Source organism: Echiichthys vipera (assembly GCF_963691815.1).
Source record: "Echiichthys vipera genome assembly, chromosome: 1".
NCBI classification, from domain to species: Eukaryota; Metazoa; Chordata; class Actinopteri; order Perciformes; family Trachinidae; genus Echiichthys; species Echiichthys vipera.
The window spans coordinates 23217706-23233298 of NC_139826.1; the positions used below are offsets into that span (position 1 = coordinate 23217706).

A 15593-nucleotide genomic window follows, 5' to 3' on the forward strand; every position below is an offset into this window, starting at 1 on the left:
AGTAAAAAAAAAAAGAAAAGAAAGATCAGCACATCTGTCATTTCGGCAATGAATATTTGTCTCCTTTTGAACTCTCCGCTGTTGTTTTGCTTTGGAAACTCATACAAATGTAGTGACTGTTAGGCCTGGTCTGGTCTGAAGTACTGCTGCTTAGCATTTGACATAATTCAAGTTGCTCAAGTTAATTTTTTTCAAGTTAATATTTTTTCAAGTTAGTATTTTTTAAATTCCATCCCCTTTCTGGCTTTCTCCCACACTGGTATTATTTTGGTTTTAAACTTCTGGCTCAAAGCTATGGACACAGAAGAAAGGATCAGCAGGTTGTTTGTACAAATAGACCAGAGGTCTGCTAATACTGTCCAGATGACAATACTGGTCTCTCCTTTCTTCTCAGACCCGCTGCTCAAAGGAATGAGTTCTGCTTCCTTCCTTCTTAGGCTTCCGTTATGTTTGACTGAGCCAAACTATTAAACTATTATCTATGCGTGTATATACATACAGTATATGTGTGTGTGCCTCTATGCGATATAAAGTGCATGTATATACTTTCCAGCACGTGTCTGAATGGCATTTTGATATAACCTCCTTTCATACCTCACAAAACGTGCACACAAAGGGGGTGAGCAGTGGCTGAGGCCTGCAGGAGTTACAAAGACAATGCAGGCTGTTTGCACAGATGGCCACTTTAACACAAAGAAAGACCAAGAAACCAAAACACAGAGGGGACCAGACTCCACAATGTAGCCCCGCAGGGAGACTGAACTTGTAAGACGAGACTAGGTAGACCCAAAAAAGCCACATATCTGGAGCAGCCAGACGTGATTCAGGGCAGAGGGGCCGAAGTAACCCGTCCCTGCACTCCTGCCACGTCCCGCCAGTTTCCAGATGCACTGGAACGTCTGAAAGTCTCATTCAGATGTGTTCAATTATAACCATACGCATCACAATAGAAGACTCCCTTTAAGTGTGCATGATAGAAATTCTCACCGCATGTTACTTACATTTCACTGCTCTGCATCAGCTCAATGAGGTCAGTAAAAAGGACGTCTCGGTTCCTCTCGCAGAAACCATCTGCATCGTAGGACACCTGGAGGAGAGACACAGAGGACAAAGAGGACAAGGTTGAACTGTTCGAAACCTCCAACTAAATGAAATATGACACTTGTGTGAAAATAAAAGTGACTGATATTCTGGCTTAAATCAATGGCTTGAATTTTATGGGAAATTAAAATGAAGGGTTGCAGATCCAAGCTTTACACCTCCCTAGGATTAGCTTCCTTATAAAACCAGCAGCGGTTCAAAAGTGTATGAATTAAAACGTGTTCTTTCTGCTATACTATAGCATGAGACCTGAATGTTTTGAGCCCGGTCATGGGAGCGCCTCAAGTCTTTATGGCACGGCTCATTAAGCCTGCGGCATGTGTGCCAGGCTGAGGCCACTGCACATCTGGAGAATGACACAGGACAACCCCGGCCCAGACCACCAGAATGAACAATAAAGGCAAAAAAACAAACAAACAAAAAAAAAACACCTGGTGTACTGTCATGTATGAAATAAGGCTGATTACCATAGAGGTATGACGTTGTTAGACACTGTTACATAAGGGGAGGGACCGCAACCATAAATGGACAGAGAAGAGAGAAAGGTGGTGAAAAACTTAAAAGGGAGAAGATGACGACATCGACTCCAGGATTAAAGTACCAGCTGCATAACTGGTATTTATGACAGATCATACAACACCATAAAAAATGACATTTTAATAACTTTCTATTTCCAGAGTTGCTGAGGACTGTATGTAACAGTTTTTTTTACCATGGCAAAGACAAGTGTAAAAGGTTTTTCTGCAAGTGCTCATAAGAAAAAACTGGTGTTGATTGTCAAAAACAAGATGCAGACCAAACATCCGCTTAAAAATTAATGTGCTCAAGCTAACCTTGCCAGCGTAGTGGTGGATGATGAAGCCCTGGTTCCAACTGTTGAAGTGTTCGTGGGTGTTGATTGCGACTCGGAGCTTCTGCAACATGGTCTGGTCTGCTCCCTCGCCCACCGCGTGCATGGTGGCGCACACATCGTCCAGGATGCACATAATGCCAGGAGGACTCTGGGACCAGAAGGAAAATATTTCACATTTGTATCGCCACTGGCCCTAAAACTCACAAAGACGCTACAAGCTTGACATTTTTTAGACATTCTGAAGTTGATGAATTATTTACTTCTGATGTTTTGATTTGTAGGTCCAACTGGAATAGATTCCAGGGGTCATTTATGAAGCAGAAATGCCAGAATTTAAGTGGTTCCAGCATCTTCATTTGTGATAAGATGTCGTTTTTAACATAACATGATGTTTTTTTTTTTTTAGGTTTTATGATAGTAAATTGAATATCCTTCAAGGTCAAACAGAACAGGACATCTGAAGATGTCACATTGGGCTCTGGGAAACTGTAATGGACATTTTATAGGGTGAGCAATTGGTTATTCAATAATAAAATTAATTGTTAGTTGCAGCCATTAGTAATTAATAGCAAATGACACAATATAATGTCACAGTAAGGTTCACTTCAGCTACTAGAACAAATTATATGTTTAAATGTTATCTTCATATAAGCTTTGTCATGCAAACACATGAAGATTCTTGATTTTTTTTGAGACCAACTAAGCTTCTAAAGGAGACGTGAAAGCTATAAAAACCTTGAAATTGCATAAGCAGTAACATTGGAGAAGCTTTAGCACCGCCTCTCTCTCACACAATCCGCTATGTCTCAGTTGATCAGTGGCCTTCAGTTTGCACAGTGGTAACAGTGTCTCAAACTCAGAGAACACAACCCTCTATTAAAAGGACGCATGTAAAATTGTCACTGGATTAACTAAAGTGGGTCTGGTGTACAGAGCTGAAGTGTCAGGCACCGATACAGATCCTCTGTTCCTCTCAGATGGAGGCTTGTTTTAAAGCCCTTGTTGTAGATTTCATGGATTAGACCTCTCAGTGGGACAGATAAATCAAATTAAGAGGCATGTCGGCACGTTTGAGGATATTAAGATGCAAGTCACGGCAAAGGAGCAGAAACTTGGCAGGTGCTTGGAACACAGTTCACAATATGAGTCCAATAAAACTAACAATTGTTGATTACTAAAAATCATATGTGATTGCAAATTGATGCAGGGAATATGAATACGGTGTGTTTAAATAAACAAGCTCTAAATCAAACTTGTGAAGGTTGTTATTTTAGCCGTTTGTTGTTTAGAGACATCTGAATCTGTTTTTTTCTTTTGCTTTTTTCTTTTGTTTTGTAAACAATTGCACCAGTGTGTTTTGTGTATCTTTTTATGACAATAAACTCAGGTCAGATCCAATCAAAATTACTACTGAAATATTGTTTCATACATTTGAATTATTTTCTAATGAACTATAAAAAAGTCTAGCATGTGTATCACAAGATTAGAGCTACAACTAACGATTATTTTACTTATTGGTTAATCTGCCAATAACTTACTTGATTAACAAATTAATTGATAAATAGTCTATAAAATGTAAAAGACAAACAAACAAAAAAAACATGAAAATCCTCACATTTGGAAAAACTGCAACTAGGGAATATTTGAAACTTTGCTTGAAAACTAACATTTAATTTATCATCAATTGATCAAATAGTTGCTGATTGATTTTCTGCCCATAAACTAATTGATGAATTTCTGATTTATCTATCTCTATCCATAAATGTCTATAATTACTATTACTGTTTTTATGATCAATTTCCAGATCCAAATACAGTGATGCAACACAATCCAATGCAATGATTTTATATTATCAAAATAAAACACATTGGGGATTGTGCACATTTTGTGGGAATCGCACAATCTGGCTAAAGGTGCACGCTTAATAGTTTGTTTATGATATTATTTATGACTGGTTTATTTACTTTGCTCTCGATGAGATCACAAACGATCTTGTTGTTGAAGTATTCAATCTGAGTCCACTTGATGCCCTCTTGCACATACTCCTCCTGCAACGACAGGGTTCAGAGTCTGAATATAAAACATCATGAGGCAGGGAATAAAGAAAAGAAGAACGAACGTCGTGGAGGAAGTTTACCTGCTCTGCCTTCAGAGTCAGTTCAATGAATATCTGCTGCAGTTTCTCATTCACAAAGTTGATGCAGAACTGTTCAAATCCATTTTTCTGAGGAAAAAAGAGACAACATGGTTCATAAAATCCATTAAGTACAGATATACTGAGTACCTCAACATCATATTAAGTATCAAGAGCTCTTGCTAACCAGAAAAAATACAAAAACACTTCCATGTAGTTTGTCCGATCCTTTCAACAAGTCTCATAAAGCAAACTAAACAAACAAGTAATCAGATTATAAAAGCATCTTGAGGTCTGCTGTCTCCATCAGGAGATTGAACTTAATCCACATACTTTATAAATTAGTCTTATCCTTTGTGTTTAATCTGTTTAAATGCTGGCAGTTAATAGCTGCTAATCTAATTTACGTGTTGCTGCGAAGTAAAATTTCAGTAACCATGTGTCAGCCTGTGAAAAGGCCAAAAACACTTACTTGGAAAATTTCAAATCCGTAAATGTCCAACACTCCGATATTAAACTCCTGATGATCTTTCACCATGGCTTTGTTGATGGACTGAAATCAAAAGGATCGTGTTACCAAAATAAAGCTTTATTATTGGTTTTCACAGCCTTGGGACTTGTGACAATAAAACTTTTGCACTATTGTACTAAAATGCAATCGTACCTCAACCAGGAAGTCAAACACTCGTGAATGCAAGGCTTTGGAGAGGGCGTCACGAGTGTAACAGGCCTGCTCCACATTCAGCGTCACGTCGATGGACTCAACTGCATTTCCCCACTTGCTGTCCATCTTTCGGCTCGTCAGTTTCTCCTTCAGACGATTCTGGTCAATTCCAAGCAGAAATGCAGGAAAGACTAGAACTGTTAAAAGACAGAAGGGAAAAGAGAGAGAAATAAATATCTGTGTTAATTTTCCTGACTGTATCTGTATTTACATTTTCTTCCAGACTGCACTGGTAAGAAAAAAATTAAAAACATCGATTGACAGCATATTACAGCACAGAACAGTTGTTATCTTTCTGCATGTATATATAGGGCCAGTTTCAATATACTGAAAGATAAAGCAGAATGTTAATGGGTCCTGCTCTGAAACAGCTAAGACATTTCTCTGAAAAATACAAATCAATTGCATTCATTCGAAAGGCAGTCTCATGTAATGTGGAGTGCTGGTTCTGCAGAGTAGATCGAACCACTGCAAAACCAGTGCTTCAATTGACCTTTTGATCTACATTTACTTTTAACCATCACAAATCAGAAAAGCTTCTGCTGATATGCAACTGTGGTGTAAAGGCACAAAATCAGAGTAATTTTGTGGCCAAACCGCTGCCACAAGATATCCTCTGGACAGAATTCAGAGCAGGCAAACTTAGAGTTGAGTGCACAATAAAAGAATAGTATTGGGCTAACCCTTGAAAAAAAAAGATCATTTGTCTCGACCTGGCGTTGATATTCTCCCCTGAGAGCCCCTCCCGGCCTTATTACAGTGACTCACTTCCCTGAAAAGGAAATGGCTCTCAGGCCTGCAGATTCACTGCGTCTGGGAATGCATCAGACCACTGCAGTAGCTCCCCTTATGGGACCGAAGGGTGTGACTGACCATACGCCTGCTTAAATCAGAAGGAAAAGTCATTCTTTGTGTGCAACAGGAAAAGTATGGATTGTGTACGAAGCTTTTTACAAAGGCTGTGTACAGTATGTGAGTTTCAGGAACAATGCTTATATAAGCACAAGTTCCCCAACAGGAAATTTGTTAGTCAAAGCGGCATAATAAGAAGAGTAGGAGGGAGTGTGTCACATCCCATAAGATGTGACACATACAATGATCCTGTCACTCAATGCTTTACTTCTACAATATTAACTCAAAATGAAAATTTTGTATGTTTGCATGTTTCAGTTCCAGTATGGGACTTTTTCTTTAATCATGTAATGATTGTTATGTTTATTTTGTCAATTCACCCATGTGCAATTACACTTCCACATCATCACAAGTCACTTTTGTAATGCATATTTGTAACATCTGTACTTAGTATTTCCATCCACTGCAGTTTTTCCACTTCATATTTATGACACATAGTGTAAATTGTTGTATATTGTATATAGTATATTTTCTATTCTTATTTTTTATTTTTATCTTCTATTTTATTTTTAATTATCTTTGTTTACCTTATGTAAACTAAGGGTCTGTGTTGTCTGTGTCTGTGTTGTAAGCTACTGCTCACATGAATTTCCCCGCTGTGGGATCAATAAAGTCTATTCTATTCTATTCTATTCTATTCTATGGTGGTGCAGCATAAAGAACTAAAACAAACATTTCACAGCTTGTTAAGAGTCTCTTCTGCACTAAGGTGTGGAATTGTCCTTCATATAATATCCCAATATCTTCAGAGCCTTGCTGGCCCAGCATTTTTTTAAGGAATAGTTTGACAATCTGGGAAAGTATTTACATTTTTGCCAAAAGTTAGATGAGAAGATTTACTCCTTCGTATGTTTATATAAAAACTGCAGTTCCTCAAATGGCCACTTGAGGCTGGCTCCAAAAGCAAGTCAATCACCATAGACCCCCTTAGCACAAAAACTAGAAACAATGGGAAACAGCTGGCATGGCTCTAACAGCCAAAATACATGGGGAAGGGACATGCCATGTCACGTAGTAAGTAGAGTTGAGCCATGCGCCGCCTGCTCGGATGTGTACAGGTTCCGTGGTCCATGTAGCAGCTTAATTTGATATAAGTGATATCTGCTGCGAGCATGCCTTGGCAGCCGGGTCCACCATGTTTGCGCCCAATGTATTTTGGCCGTTAAGCTCACTAGTAAAAATGTTATATCTTGTTAAAGTGTAAAAAAGTCATGTTGTGGTTATTATTAGGGGGGATATGTACAAGACTTGGCGCTACGACCTTTTTGTACCAAGCTAAAGGTTTGCACAAAACCAAAGGTATGTGTTCAAAGCTGGAGGTTCAATGATATAGCCATAATAAATTGGGTTCAAATATTTGACCCAATACACAGCTATATGCTATGACATAAGGATTCAAAAAACCTTCTTGCACAATGCCAAACCAAAAAATAATGATCCTTTTGAAAAGCACAAGATCCCAAAATAGTCATTTTTAAGAACAGCACGTCACTGTGTGGATCAAATTACTTTTAACTAAATAATTACAAGTAGTCTCAACATTTATTTGAACAACAGATGACGCACTGACTCTTGTTGCTGAGTGCGAATGGATGTGAACTTGGCTGGTGACGCTTCATGTGTGCAAAACACTGCAGTTGAAGCACACAGTAAGTGAGACTGGAGGAAACAGGAAAGGCAGAGATTATTGAGAGCTGCTGTTACGTCTGCACAGAACAGACCGAGGCTTTGTACACTGCCAACTGTACTCTCATCTGCATCATACGGACACAGTTTAAGGAGAAAGTAAAAGAAAAAAGTAGAGAAGAATAAAAGAGGCAGGAGCAGGCTAAAGGGACGGGACAGAAGGAGAAGTATTTTTCCAAGTAATTTTTTGTATGGCAAAATATGTCCAGACCTTCAATAATAGTGTTTTATTTTCTGTTAATCTAGCATGGCCTGAATTACTCCAGACAGTTGGCTGCAGCCCTACATTAACACAATAAAACTTTAGGGAGTGAAAGTGGGGAGAGAGAAATATCCTCCAAAACCAACCACAGAAGGACACTGAGGAGAGGAAAGACATGCAGAAAGACAAGAACATAATGAGAAGAAGAAATTTACCACAACTCAGTCTCAACCTAAAAAACAGCACCATTGTCTTCAGCCCCAGTTTCAACCAGAGAACTGTGTCTGTTTCTGTTTAGCCACACTAGCTACGTGACTTAATGGATGGAAATGTTGCTCATTCTCTTTGGTCCAGACTGAAATATCTCAGCGACAATATAGCCTATAGATGGCTGTTTTCTGAATCCTACTGACTTTGGGGATCCACCAACTTTACAGCTTGTGCCACCAGAAGGTAAAAGTTTTTACTTTATATCTAAATAACCAGCTATTAGAGGGATTGGCATAAAATCTGATAAAAACATTCATGTTTGCCCGCGAATCAATTATAATAATGCTGATGATTTCCTGACTTTTCATTTAGCACCATCATCAAGTAAAAGTTTACATTTGTGTAATACTTTTGGTAATGACCAAATACCCGCAAATTTAATGACATTCCCATCGGCCTCAGCTGTTAGCACTACTTAGTCCTTAGTTAGCATACCCTACACTTGCATGTTAGAAGCTAACGAACTTTTCACTGAAAGCACTGCTGTGCCTAAGCTACTGTACAGCCTCAAAGAGCTGCTGGTTTGGCCATAGACTCTAAAGCCAAAAAGGCCAAAAAGTTGCACTTACGTACACACCACAAAGACTACAGCCAACAGAAATGACTCTCCATACCAGCAGCTGGCGGTAGTCTGTATTTGTTGAGAAACCGGAAGACCAACAGGAAGGCTTCAGGATGCTAATTGGCTAGCTAGCACATTAACAACACAACCTAAAGTCTTGTATGCATTTATAAAACTAACAATAAGCATGTTAGCATTGTCAATGTGAGAATGTTAGAATGCTAGTATTAGTTTTTATTTCAAAATACAACTGTGCAGCTTCAAGCACAGCTTTTGAGACATCCCACCATCTCAGTTACAGCTGCACATGCCACACCACGTTTTGAAGGTGATGGAACATTGTTAACTCCTTTTCCCATCCCACAGCGTATACGTTGTTTTTTTTTTTAACAGAGATTATAGCTATTGCTAAAACAACTGTCTCTCCTGGCTAAATGTTAAACAGCAAACTAAGGTCTCTAGTTATTGTTACCAGTGTTAGTGTGAACCACATTAAGCAAAAAAGGTCCTGGTGTGAGCCAACTTACACTCTTCACTCTCCACAGCAGCGTAGTTGCCTGCTTCCTTGAAAGTGATATTTCCCAGGTGCAGGACTCCCGCTACAATCTGAAGCACCATGGAGCGGTCCACCGCTGAGATGCCAATCACGTCCATGGCATGCTGGGAAAAGCAAAGGAAAAGATCATGCTAAATCAGGTCGGCAGCATGGGTTTACTCACTCCTGTGGTACCTAGCTCATGTCCTCTAATTACTCCTGTTGCGGTCTCGCGGATAAACAAACACAGGAGGAGATCGTTGGAAAAGAAAACAAAGAGGACTGGTAGGGAGGGAGAGGAATGTAAAGAGAAGGCTGTGAGCCACATGAACGCTAGTATGAGATTAATAGACGCACGCAACACCACTGAGGGTGTTATAGCCTGTTAAACAGGATGAATCTGACTGTACCATCGTCTCCTGGAAGTCACTCTTGTCGTTGATGTCGTCTACTTTGTAGGAGCCAGACTGATTGAGGTAAGTGTAGTAATCCAGACTTGTGATTCCCAGGCTGCTCCCCTGCTCCCCACTGGCTCCTTCTATCAACTGTAGAGTAGAAATTAATAGAAGATTTTGGATGTGACAACATATTTTTGCACCAAGTGTGTAAAATACTGTACTCTATACTGTTTTTAAAAAATGTTTTGTCTTTATGTAAAGCACATTGAGTTGCCTTGGTATGAAATGTGCTATATAAATAAAGATGTCTTGCCTTGCTTAATGTCATTTCAACACATTTTCAGGCTTATATTTAGACTGTGCTCCACTTTGCATGTGAAGAAAACTGCACTATGGTAAAACTGAACTATCTTTTCCAGGGACCTCGAGCATCCACAGTGAAAACAGATTGGACCTCTTCCTGCAGCCAAATGGCATGTCTAATCCAATGTGTCCTGAAATCCCCTCACAGACCCTCTTCACGAGCCAAATGTGTGCAGTTCACTTTTCTGCTCCAATAAAATAAGCCTCACCTGATAGAATATATGGAAACTCCTCTCTCCAGGATTCCTCGTGACGACACGTGACTTCTCCAGAAGGAAGTTGGAGATTTTCCCTCCGTCTGGTTCGCCACCTGAGCTGAACTGGATCTCAAAGTATTTCCCCTGATGGATCAAAGCATGTTTTTTATTTTGTCAGTACTGGAGAGGGATGCAATCAAGCTTAAAGCCAGGACTATAAGATCTAAAATCCTGGCAGTTGGTAGTTCTACGGTTGCTAGTGGTGTTTGTTTATATTTATATAAAAATCTGATCCTGCTTTTTGTCTTGCTTTCTTCTCCAGACAAGCCTGTAATGTAATATCTGTTCCAGGCTATAAAGTTAATAGAGACACTATTTATTTAAAGACAGTACCTCAAATGTAGTGATCTCAGGCCATTAGTGCCAAACCAAACTAATTTTCCTGGATCTAAAAATATCCAGACTTTTGAGACAATACTGCTGTGTGTGCTAACCTGAATTTTTGTTTTCCATACTGTGCTTTGCTTTAATTTGAAGTCCTTGTTAAATGAGTTTCTTTGTAAGCAGTGGAGGATGTGCCACAGTGGTTCTGCATGTATGTCTTTTTGTGCAATGAATCCTGACAGCACAGCTCTGGTTACCCGGGACACACAAGAGGTTTGCTTCCTCATGCAGTAAAACAGAAAAGAAGTTACTATAAATCTTTGTTTTCAAAAGTTGCTTGGAATTAAAGGTGCGTGACCGAAAAGTTGAATCCTCAAAATATTCTGGGGTAGGTAGTACCTACTGCATGTATTAATCGCTGCGCAACACAGTTAAGGGAGTGCAATTTGCGTGAGTTATTCTAGTTTTGTCAATGTTTCCCAGAGTTGTCCTCACTTCCAGTGAAAATCAGCTTTGGCACACACAAAAATATGAAGCTGAAAAAAATTTGTCCCTGGAGATTAAAACATTTTGTCTGAAGGTTTACACTGTTTGAAATTGGTTTTCATGTGTTTTCTTTGATTAACAAGGACAAGTTATGAATTGAGTCGAAATGGTACCCCAGAATTACAAAAAGTGCAAAATCTCAGAAATTAAGGCCTTACAAATCTGCTGGAGTTGTTGTTTCTCAGGGTCTTGGCGTTGCCAAAAGCCTCTAGCAGCGGGTTGGACTGCAGGATGATGTCTTTGACGTGCTGCAGGGAGACAGATGAAATGAGCTGTTAGCTACGTCACAGACGGACCATACAGCAGGTAGGGATACCACACACTTCACACCCTCACTGACAGGCTGGTGTGTATATTTCTGGAACTTTCCTCTCATATATGAGCGTGCACACACACACAAATGCACATGTACACACAGACACAGAAAGTCTGGAAGACATTATCTTTCCTGTGAGCCATCTGCATGTCAGAAGCACATGAGTTTTAAATCGGTACAGCAGACAGAGCTATTCTTACTTCCATTTTTGTACACAGAAGTAAAATGGAAGTTATTTCTTGGAATTTTTTCTAAACTTAGTTTTGTATAAAAGGAAAAAATAACACTGAACTTCTCACTTCAAGCTAATTATAGAGAACCATACAGGCAGTAATCGGTTCACGGCTCTATCATACTTCCAAGGCATCCCATGCTGTGATTCTTCCTGCGATATTATCTTTTAGATTTTGACTTAATCGAGAGACGAAGGACTGATGACTTAAAGTCAGAACACATCTACAACATGGTTTCAAGATGTTAAAATGCTAATTCTACTGTATATCCATAACTTCTTTTTTAATAATTAATTATGCATGAATATTGATAGATGTGATTTTGAAGACAGATGAACAGATATGTTACTGGCAGGGAGTTTTTAATCTGTTCAAAACTATTGTCACACACATGTGAACACACACCATAAACACATTGCATAAGAATGCATGTGCTGTACTGAGCGTATACCGTGTGTTAAAGCTGAAGGGAACCATGTGAAAGGGAAGTGATGCTGAACAGCAGCTGGAAGAGGTGGAGGCATGTGCGTGTGTGTGTGTGTGTGTGTGTGTGTGTGTGTGTGTGTGTGTGCCCCACTGTAAAGGCCACATTTGCTTAAACAACCACATTTGCTTAAACAAACAATACAAGAGTTATTTTCATAAAAAGCTTTAGAACTGTACATTTATACTGTAAAAAAAAAAACAATGCTATGAAATGCTATAACACACAAGATTCAGTCAGACTATCAGCTCTACTGTTAAATTGAAAGCCTGAAGATGATTTCTATCTTTGCCTTGGTGGAAGCAGATCTGAGTGGATTAAATATAAAAATCCCACTACCATCATGGTGTAGGCATTTCCTCATCAAACTTCAGATCTTTATCAAGCTTAGGAAGTGGACATCTGCTGGTTTGGGGGACTGCCAGATGGCTGAAGGGGGCTGGGCGAATAAGAGGCTGGTGATGGGCTGATTATGGGGTATAAGGGGGAGGATGATAAGAGAAAGATTTGGGTCCGAAAAGAGGAATAAGTGCAGGAAAGACGCAGCAAACGGGTTGTTTGATTTCGCAGTGACAAAATTTGTGAATGATTAAAAGTAGGATGGGCAAAACACAATCCAAGAAGTTATTATGATATTGATGTACATTTGAAAATGTTTCAACTCCATTTAATATATGTTTGGATGACATTGAGTTTAGGCTACAGTATGTCCAACAAGCCTTTATTTTGTGAGCAGTGATCTTCACATGTTTACGTGTCCCTGTGAGTTCTTTACACTAAATCCTATTAGTATTAGAGATTTGCTTTTTATTTTTTATCCGGACTATTAAATTGTGCATCGCAAAAAATATCATAATACTTTTTTAAAAAAATGAATTGTTTCCAAGTTATCATATAATCTATGCAGCTCGACATCTCAAAAATCTCAAATGTCTCATGCATCTATTACATACCGTCCTCAAAGAAAAAAAAAGCAGTTCTCACCTGTACTTTGGGTCCACCCCCTGACACTTTGGAGATGTAGCTCATGATATATTTGGCAGCTACCGTCTTCCCTGCTCCGCTCTCTCCACTGAAAAACAGATACAAATTTAAGCATGTGGTATTTTTTTTGCATAAATGAAATTTGAGCTTCTGAGTCAACTACTGTAACACTTATTGTAATAACTGTGACACCCGAGTTCATACTCAGACATCAATTTAAGGGATTCAAGCAGACCTAGGTGGCCTGTATTTTACATTGGCATCAAGATGTATGAGATTACTTTTGGATTCCATTTCCAACCAATCATGACAGTTTATGTACATATTTTTATTAACAAGGTACAAACCTGCTTCATATCAAGTCACAACAATTGAGCCTATTCATGTTTTGAGACACTGCATTGTTTACACACAAGACAGCTAAGAGTAATTGCAATTTGAAGATTTTGGCATGTGTTGGTGCACATGTCTGCATTTGTGTGTCCACCTAAGCAAAGATGACCTATAATCCCTCTGTTACGCTTAACCTGCTGAATAAACAGTTGAAATCCCAGCTCACATGTACACACTCCGTTCACTCTACAAACCAAAATGTGTTTTGTGCAACTAGAAGCAAATTTCAATTCATAGGCTCAAATGTGTGTTAGACCGCAGCACATCTGGCCAGATGAATGCTGCACCAACAAGAACATTAATTTTGTTTTGTCACATTCACAGATTTTTCTTCCTCACTTCTTTCCCCTTCACCCTACACTTGTCAATTTTCCTCCTTGCACTTCACTTTTCCAGTGTCATACTCATTTTGCCATATGTGGTTTGGCAGTGGATGATAGTGGAGTCTGTTTTTTCTTTCTGTGCCTTAAAGTAGAAGGCAGGTTGGTAATGCCTCTGTGAGAAACACAGCTGCAGACTGTTAGAGGCTGCCAGAGGAAGTCATGGGAGCCACTCTATTACACAGCAGTCTCTACATGGATGCAACCCTCCCCCTATATAGCTCCTTGTTTCTTCCAAATCCTTTAGCATTGTCTGGACTTCCTCCCTTGCACACTTACTGCTTAAGTAAGAGCAAGAAACTCGGCTCAGTTTTACTTTAAATTTCAGAAAGCCCTACAGAGCTTCATCTGAGGCCATTGTTCTTCCTCATGAAAGTTGTTTTCTCTGCAAAGCTATTTTCAACACAAGCAGCAGCCGTAGTTGGAGTCTCATTAGAGCCCCCACAGTGAGCAAGTCTCATTGTTGTGGCGCTGAAATGCTGAAGGCATTGTTAACTTCCGCAGAGATTTATTAACCAAACAAGGACATAAGTTAAACAATCAAATGCAGAGGCACAGAGGTTTAAGCATTAACTTTCATAAATCATTACTGACATCATCTATGGGAAGGATGCACACTCAACACTGAGGGTTTCATATCTAATCACACTGCATTCCCTCAGAACTAGTTGCATGTAAAGTATGTTCAGGTAGACTTTCTTCAGTGAGTGTTGTATTCCCAGTGCCTTAAAAACATCAACTTCTTGTTGGTGTCAGACTACCTTGCTTGTGCTCATCTGTTTTAAGGCCCAATTTAACTGTTCAAAAGAAGAGGATGGAGTTGGACATCTTTGTAACTGATTATTAAAATGTGAAGTTACAAAATCCCTCTGAACCAAAGAGTTAATTGGCATTAATTGACTTCTGCGCACTTATGACGCTATAATTGTGGTTTTGTTATTACTCGCAGTAAGTTGTCCGTGTCATGTTATTTTGTTTAAAATAAAATTCAGAGGATGGAGAAAAACACTGGTGGTATGACATCATGTGCAACAGCTGTGGGGAACTTTTCACTGGTGAATCAGCAAGGCCTCTGGACAAAAGACTGAGTGAACACAACAAGTAGACAACATCAGCTGTCAGTGAAGCCAGTCACAGACTCAACTGGGATGGAATCACAACCATCGCCCTAGAGTCAGCTGACGGTTGAAGGAGGATGATGATGTCCGACTTGTGGCTCGTGGCCAGTCATTCAAAAAAAAAGAAGAAATTATTTGTCAACACTGAAAAGACCTGCTTTTTTGTTGGATTAGGTTTAAAGAGCTGTTGTTCAGGTGACATGTTGATTGAAAGACTGAAATTTAAGCCTGAGCAGAAAATCCTGGCTCTCTGTTGAAACTGTCGTCAAACTTGTGTGTTTCTGATCTGTTCTGGGAACAGATGTGAAGCACTTGGTCCTCAGACGACTGCTCTGATTTCATCTAATAGTTTGATGGGGCGTGCCAGACTGAAAACACCAACCTGCTCCAGTTCATCCCTTTCATATCTGATCCAGATGTCGGCGGATAATAATTACTATCAGTCACATGCTGTAGTAAGAATATGGCAGGCAGATAAACTGAATGAATAAATAAATAGGGGGAAAGTCATGATAGTCAAAACTTCTCCACTACTTCATCCTTAATTTCCCCTTATGGTTAATTCAAACACTTTCTTAGTAGTTGTGGAAAAGTGCTAATGTAGGCCGACCACACTGCCTGGCCAGCAGTTCACACAGCAGCCTTTGTTTGCTAAGACCTGGTTCATCATAAAACCACTTCCATGCTTTTGTTTGCTGATTTAGTCGATCACAAAATCCACCTCAGTGCCTTTATGTGGGAAACTGAACTAGCAACTGCTGGCTGTCCAAACAACAGGCAAAAGTGCTGAAGCAGGGGTCATTCAACATGAGGTAAGC

At 39.5% G+C, this 15593-nt stretch overlaps 1 protein-coding gene across 3 annotated transcripts in view; it reads right to left on the minus strand.

Annotated features, from left to right (window-relative positions):
* myo1ea (myosin IEa) overlaps positions 1 to 15593 on the minus strand; it is a 50693-nt gene that overhangs the window by 15628 nt on the left and 19472 nt on the right. For all 3 annotated transcript variants that reach the window (XM_083918327.1, XM_083918326.1, XM_083918328.1), the window contains 11 exons: positions 12885 to 12972; positions 11026 to 11115; positions 9950 to 10081; positions 9390 to 9524; positions 8972 to 9104; positions 4753 to 4949; positions 4561 to 4641; positions 4092 to 4178; positions 3919 to 4002; positions 1935 to 2102; positions 1002 to 1087 (listed from right to left, as the gene is read on the minus strand). In XM_083918327.1, coding sequence (XP_083774453.1) covers positions 1002 to 1087; positions 1935 to 2102; positions 3919 to 4002; positions 4092 to 4178; positions 4561 to 4641; positions 4753 to 4949; positions 8972 to 9104; positions 9390 to 9524; positions 9950 to 10081; positions 11026 to 11115; positions 12885 to 12972 — 1281 coding nt within the window. The remainder of the gene's footprint in view (positions 1 to 1001; positions 1088 to 1934; positions 2103 to 3918; positions 4003 to 4091; positions 4179 to 4560; positions 4642 to 4752; positions 4950 to 8971; positions 9105 to 9389; positions 9525 to 9949; positions 10082 to 11025; positions 11116 to 12884; positions 12973 to 15593) is intronic.